We start from the raw sequence: 6,784 nt of genomic DNA on the forward strand, positions 1-6,784 counted from the left end.
TTTGTAAAGAAAGCGCAAGAAAGAAATCGTGTACGGCGAATGTGGGGGAATTCCCTCGGGCGGGCGGGGAAAATCTCTATATGATCTATGGTTTGGTACAATACGAAATGGCTGCGTTCAATAATAATTAACCTTCACTTCGTGTGTGGATTGTGGATTCGAAGCCAAAAAGCTACCGTCGTATGGCAAACTGAAAAAGAGCTAGAATAGTCGTAAAAAGAAGCTAAGGAGCTAAATGGTTTTTTTAGAGCTGATAATTGATAAATAGAGCCAAATTAAGCTCTAAAAGAGCTGAATTGGCAACACTGTGAGAAACTGTAAAGCGTCTTATTTACGGTCCATCTTGACGTACGTCCCGCCAAGGTCATACACGATGCACGACGCAAAACGACAGTGAATAGCGTTGACGTACGTCAATAATTATTATTATTATCTTGCTGGATGTGCACGACCAACTTTTCATCCAGCAAGCACCCCCACCACCGCGAACGTCGTGCAGATGGACAGTGAATAGCGCGGACGTACAGCAGATTAGTGTTGCCAACAGAAATTAATGTAAATACTTGGAAACGTGGCCTATTGATATGATTTTTTTGTGATAACTTAGTGAGTACATGAGCAAGCAAGAAACGGTTATTTTATATTTTTATGTACACAGGAAATCCCAATTATCATTACTTTTGGATCATCCTTGTACACATGGACAGTTTATATTCAGAAGTTATTATTTTAAAAGAACTCCAAGGCGAATTGTTGAATAACACAGATTTTATGCAAAAGTCCACTGCAGAAAAATGGCAATTTATTAAAAAAAAATATCATGACGAATTTGTTCGTTTAAAAAAATGATTAGCTATATACTCTCTGTTCCCGCCACTTCAGCATTTACTGAAAGAGTCTTTTCGGTCATGAATGTGAAGTGGCGGGAAGAGTGAAACCGAGCTTCATTAAAAATTAATTAAAAATGAGCTCTCGAAATATATAAATTTAGATTTGGAATGTTTGGATTCATATAATTCATTTAAAAATAATGAAAAATTGTTAGGTACTGCAAAAAGTACAAAAAAATACATTTTTAAAAATATTTATTTACTCTATATTTACCTCCTTTAAAATCAGATATACTCTATATCTTCAAATAAAAATTGGCAACCCTAGCCATGCTTGATGCGCGCACGATCGTCAGTAGGATACATCCAGCACCGCGGCCTTGAGCCGACGTACGTCGGGGATTGACCGTGAATAAGACGCTTAACTCCGAATTCGCACAGAGTATATCAAAAATATAATCTCGCAGTGTAGAATGTAGATAATTAATACCACTGTCAAAAATTAAACCTTGTATGGGTATGTGCGGTTATGTCCGAGGGTTATGTGCATAGAAATCTAAATAACAAGACACTAGAAGTCGTAAGCGTGCGTGACCTTGTCGCCACTCAGGTGATTTTCACATCACCAGTGCATTCGTCACTGTTCAGTTGCTCTGGAGACGTATGAGTGTATACATGGTGTGTTTCAGCAATTCCCATTGCGGAAATTCTTCCACAAGTTGTAATTATACTTATAAAGGAATAATATTTCATCGGAAAATATTTTTTTTTAGAAATAATGTCGTTTTTCCTTAAAATTATAGAATATTTACAAGTATTACGAGTGTCACCATAGTAATCGAAATAACAATGAATGACACAGTCGACCATTCTTATTATCACGTTTGTTCGTATTGGAGCAAAAAGTCTCATATACTTAGGGATGTTATTCTAAAATAAACCGTAAATTCGTGCGTTAGGATACATATTCAAAAGTTTAATTTAATAGTTAAGTTAGTTTTCACTAAAATCAAGCTGTCCAATAAAAGGCATAGTTTACTTGTGTGTACTGTTTAGCTTTCGGTTTGAATGTGTTGATTTTGGCGACAGCGGTTTTCATACGAATTATGACAATAAAGCACTTCTATGTGTCTTGTTATTTAGATTTCTATGGATATGTAAATGTCATAAAAAAATGTAGTTTATAGTATGTTTATACGAGCGAAGCTCCAGGCAAAAAGCTAGTTTTAAAATGAAAAATAATAATCATCAAAACATATTTAAAAAAATTGTATTTAAAAGTTTTATACCATATAAAACTTTTAAATACAATTTTTTTAAATATGTTTTGATGATTATTATTTTTCATTTTAAAACTAGCTTTTTGCCTGGAGCTTCGCTCGTATAAACATACTATAAACTACATTTTTTTATGACATTTACTTTAGTAAAAAACCAAAAAAGACCTAATTATTTATAAACATATTTTACCTATTTCATTTTCAACCGATTTCAATAAAGGAGATGATTTAAAAGAGCAACTATGGAGTTTCTTGCCGGTTCTTCTCCATAGATACTGCTTTCCTAATCGGTGGTAAATGTTAAAAATATGTATTGACGTTTTAAAAGTGCTTCTTGAAGAAGTCTTATAATAAATAAATGTTTGAGTTTGGAGGAGGAGATTTTGATGATACTTTTTATTTGCCTCCAGGTTTTGATATCCTTGCGATTTGCGAATGTCGAAATTTACGAAAATTTGCAACTTAGACGGCTGTTAAATCTGGCTTTAATAAATTTTTTAATTTTTTAATTTTTTTTTCATAGCTTCAAGGGACTGTAGACTTGAGTATCAATATCAGCTTGATAACCTCCACACGTTTCTGACAAAAGGGTTTTGATAGACAGACAGACAGACAACAAAGTGATCTTTTATAGGTTCCGTTTTTTCCTTTTGAGATTCGGAACCCTTAAAATGATCATGACAACCTATTAGCTTCAGGCAGTGATGGTCGTTTTCCATCAGGGAACCGACCACCAGCTCAATTCAATTTTATTAAATACCTACAATAGCAGAATAATGTTCTCGCTTTATTTTTTCCCTATTTCAGTCAGTGTTCACAAGGTATTTTAATCATTGATCTACAATATTATGTAGGTATTGTTATAGAGACATATGTTTCTACTTTCTGATGCTAAAAACTCTAATAGACATAGCTATGTCCAGTTTATTATAAAGAAATCTTATTAATCCTCATTTAAGTCCAATTTCAAGCATCAAATTGGCATTCTATATCCCTACTGAAAATTGCAATGCAATATTTAACCCAAACATATTGTTAATCGAATTAGCGTTAGCAGTAACCAGATGGTAATTGAACGAAAAATAAACAAACGATGAGGGGATAATCTGCGCAAGTCTGTTGAGGGTCGAACATGGGTGGCTCAATTATGCAATATACAATAATAAGTGAATTATGAAACTTGTCAAGACACTGGCCGCGGTCGATTGAATTAGGACCGATTGTCTTATTACTTCTGATGCCTTGTAATTTCTTCGAGACATTTTATTGTTTATACATATATATATTTTGTTGATCAACGGAAAGGACATGTGGGGCAATTATTAGCGGAATTATCAATGGAATTTATTCATTTAATGTTAAAAAAGAAATAAAGCATTGAATTTTAATGGCCTAGGCCCTAGATAATAATTGTAAAAAAAAATGTATGCATGTACTAGATTACACACGTAAGAAGTGAAACTTCTTTAGGACCTTAAAAATGTCACGAGTATGGCGTAACGCAAAAATGTCACGCGTACGGCGTAACGCAAAAATGTCACGCGTACGGCGTAACGCAAAAATGTTACACTAAATTTTTGTCCAACCCCGATAAAGAAGTTTCACTTCAAAAATGTGTGCGTGTTAGTACACGTACCTAAGAAGTGAAACTCCTTATGACCTTATTTTTCAAAAAATAATTTACTATAAGCAACTTTACAGAAATAGGTACGTCGAATCACGCGTGGTAGGGATATTAAAAAGATGGCGCGTAACGGAAAAATGTCACGCGTAACGAAAAAATGTTACACTAAATTTTTTTCCAACCCCGATAAAGAAGTTTCACTTCAAAAAACAGTCGAAATACAAGATGTCTGTTTTTACCCAAGGAATCCAAAATATTGGATTATACAAAATTAAATCGTAAATATTAATTGGATTAAGTTATGCGATAAGTGTCGTCTGCAAGTTATTGTTGCATTAATGTGTCATTGAACTGATGCACGTTTATCACATTATTTTTGTTTAAAAGGTTATTGAAGTTGGTTCATGTGTTTTATGATCTTAGGTATATGTCATCTTTGCGCATCGGAATTTGGATTATAGTTCTTAATACAAAGAAATAAAATTGATTTGCGCTTGCAACTAACTTTGACTATATTTTAGTAGGTACACAGTCTTAATAATTCAAACAGTGTTATTTGCGTAATCGTATTTAATTCAACTTGTTATTAGTTTGTGTGCGGTGATTTTAATTGATTTTGTACTGAATTAAAAATGAAGGTTCCAGATGTAAAAAGGTGTTGTTTTTGTATTCCATTACGGTCTGGTATTATAATTTTTGCATACATAAATATAGTAAGTATTCTTTGCCAATTATAAAAAATAAAAATGATGATGATAGGAATTTTCTGGATTTTCAAAATATATTTCTGATTGATTTCTCTTTGTAACTAGGTAATTAAGCGGCAAAAATTTGATTTTTTTTTGCGAATAGTTCGAGAAACTTCTAATCACCTATTATTTGTGAAAAAGTTGGTTTTTATTTTGCACGCCTCATAAGCGAAGCGTTGAGGTGGGTACTACTGTCACTTCGCGCAAAACATCTGATTTTTTTAGATTTTCCTCGTCTTAACGGTGGCGGTACTGGTAATAAATACAGAGATGCAGAAGTACACACTAACGAATGATTCTTCAGTGGAGGTCCTGACCTCTACCATCTTGTTCAGTATACTCGGGATGGGAGTCATTCTTAACTTTCTACTTTTAGTAGCCGCTTATCAGGTTTGTTATTAATATATTAATGGATATTTTTTTATTCTATAATTAAACATTCTGTTTAAAAGAACTGATATACAAAATAGGTAGGTACAGATCTAAGGTAAAGTGTCCCTTTTAATAAAAAAATATATTAATAACTAATAGCATTCCACCCGCGGCTTCGCCTGTGTTTTCAAAGAAAAACCCCGCATTATTCCCGTTCTGGTGGGATTTCCGAGATAAAACCTGTCCTATGTGTTAATCCAAGTTACCCTCTACATGTGTGCTAAATTTAATTGTAATCGGTTCAGTAGTATTTGCGTTAAAGAGTAACAAACATACATACATACACATACATCCATCTTCCCAAACTTTCGCATTTATAATATTACTGATATTACTATGTAGTAGGAAGGATAGGACTACATAAGATAGGATTTAATTAAAGTAAGTAGGTAAAAATAACAATATTATCCAATAGGTACTTAAAATTATTATAACAGTTCAAATTTTAATTGCCATACTAAGCATAAAACCTACAGAAATACTGTAGTTTCCTACTTAATAATATGTAAAAAATACATGTATATTTTAGAAGGATCTCTCAATGTTACGTCTGTTCAACTACTACGCTGTGACGACGTCCCTGGCCGCTCTGGTGCCGACGTTCTTTCTTATATCTCGTCGAGTTTATATTGACGGTGCTGTCTCATTATTCGCTATAGGTATGCATTTTCAATTACTTTGCTAACATAATTTGTTGTATTCTTTTTTGTATGTATTTTACATCAATGTATATTTAAGAAAATAATCAGTCAGTAAATAAGTACCTACCTACATACTTACCTACTTGTAGAGCACTTATTAAAATTTTATTTATAAGTTCAATTTTATTTATAAGGTAGTAAAAATTACAAAATACATAATATGTAATTAAAAAAACTTGTCTTTATTTCAGCAATGCAATTCTACGTGATCATGTTGGTTCGTAGCGAGGTTGTGAAACTAGAAAAAAAGCTGTACTGCCGCGGTGAAGATGAACACGAAAACGCCCAAGAGGCTATACATGTACCCGATTCTGTCACTTTATTATAAGTGTGATGAAATTTAAATATGTTTAATTTACTTCGCCTACAGCGGAACAACACTCATTACTTGCCATTACCATACGTAACATCAGGCAGTGAACGTAAATTAATAATCTCCATTCAAAAACCATACTGCAATCTCAGCATTCCGAAAATGTTCAAAGACGCCGCTCCATGCACGATCCCGTCGTGTACCCATAATGAGTTGAAATTTAAGAAAATATAACTAAATTTTCATTTCGGGAGCACAGGTGGGCACCCGCGGGACTAAGTCGTGACTTACCTCGGTCCGCCATTGTGTGGCATAACACCCATTGAAATAATGAAGAATATCATTTAAATGATTTACTCGTACAATGTAAGTTAAATTGCCAATTAAGTAGCTACGTAATCTCTGAACTGTCACGCGATCATGTGCTGAGGAGAAGGTGTAACTTTTTGTTGATCTATTTTAGAATTATTGTTAATTAATTTATGCTGCTGTTATCAATAGTTATGTTGCTTTTTGTTATCAATAGTTATTCGAACTTAAAGTTAACGTCGCTTTGTTATTGTTTTCGTATCTAATAATTTATTGTATATGTATGTAGGTAGGTATCTATTTCGAAAGCTCAACGGACCTAGAAAATTTAGATATTTTTCGAAGAGACTCCATACTTACGAATACATATTTAGTAAGTATCTCCATACTAATAGGAAATTAAAAAGACTATAAATGAATTAATAGTTTTTAATCTAGCCAAAAGGAATGTCGCGTCACACTGCTTTCTTCCCGCGCAATCGACTGACATCTGCCAGCATTAGGGAGGGGACGTGTCCGCGACTAGTGATGTGCGTTCTTGATTTC

General features: G+C 33.4%; 1 protein-coding gene across 1 annotated transcript; it reads left to right on the plus strand.

Moving 5' to 3' along the window:
- The first annotated feature begins 4,321 nt into the window (after positions 1 to 4,321).
- Positions 4,322 to 5,961, plus strand: LOC149910612 (uncharacterized). The gene is made up of 4 exons (XM_090108154.1): positions 4,322 to 4,447; positions 4,709 to 4,873; positions 5,445 to 5,574; positions 5,808 to 5,961. The coding sequence occupies exons 1-4, from the start codon at positions 4,367 to 4,369 to the stop codon at positions 5,942 to 5,944; spliced, it is 513 nt and encodes a 170-aa protein (XP_089964280.1). The 5' UTR covers positions 4,322 to 4,366; the 3' UTR covers positions 5,945 to 5,961.
- The last annotated feature ends 823 nt before the right edge of the window (positions 5,962 to 6,784 follow it).

Source organism: Colias eurytheme, chromosome 2, assembly GCF_061535395.1.
Source record: "Colias eurytheme isolate Ceu_HAF_F1 chromosome 2, ilColEury1 Martin Lab GWU primary, whole genome shotgun sequence".
Classification (NCBI taxonomy): domain Eukaryota; kingdom Metazoa; phylum Arthropoda; class Insecta; order Lepidoptera; family Pieridae; genus Colias; species Colias eurytheme.

What these genes read in the sequence shown, in the direction of transcription:
- LOC149910612 (XM_090108154.1), top strand. Translation starts at nt 4,367, where the DNA reads ATGAAGGTTCCAGATGTAAAAAGGTGTTGTTTTTGTATTCCATTACGG. An exon ending in TTTTTGCATACATAAATATA is followed by an intron (nt 4,448 to 4,708) that starts GTAAGTATTCTT and finishes TGATTTTTTTAG; the next exon opens with ATTTTCCTCGTCTTAACGGT. An exon ending in TTTTAGTAGCCGCTTATCAG is followed by an intron (nt 4,874 to 5,444) that starts GTTTGTTATTAA and finishes TGTATATTTTAG; the next exon opens with AAGGATCTCTCAATGTTACG.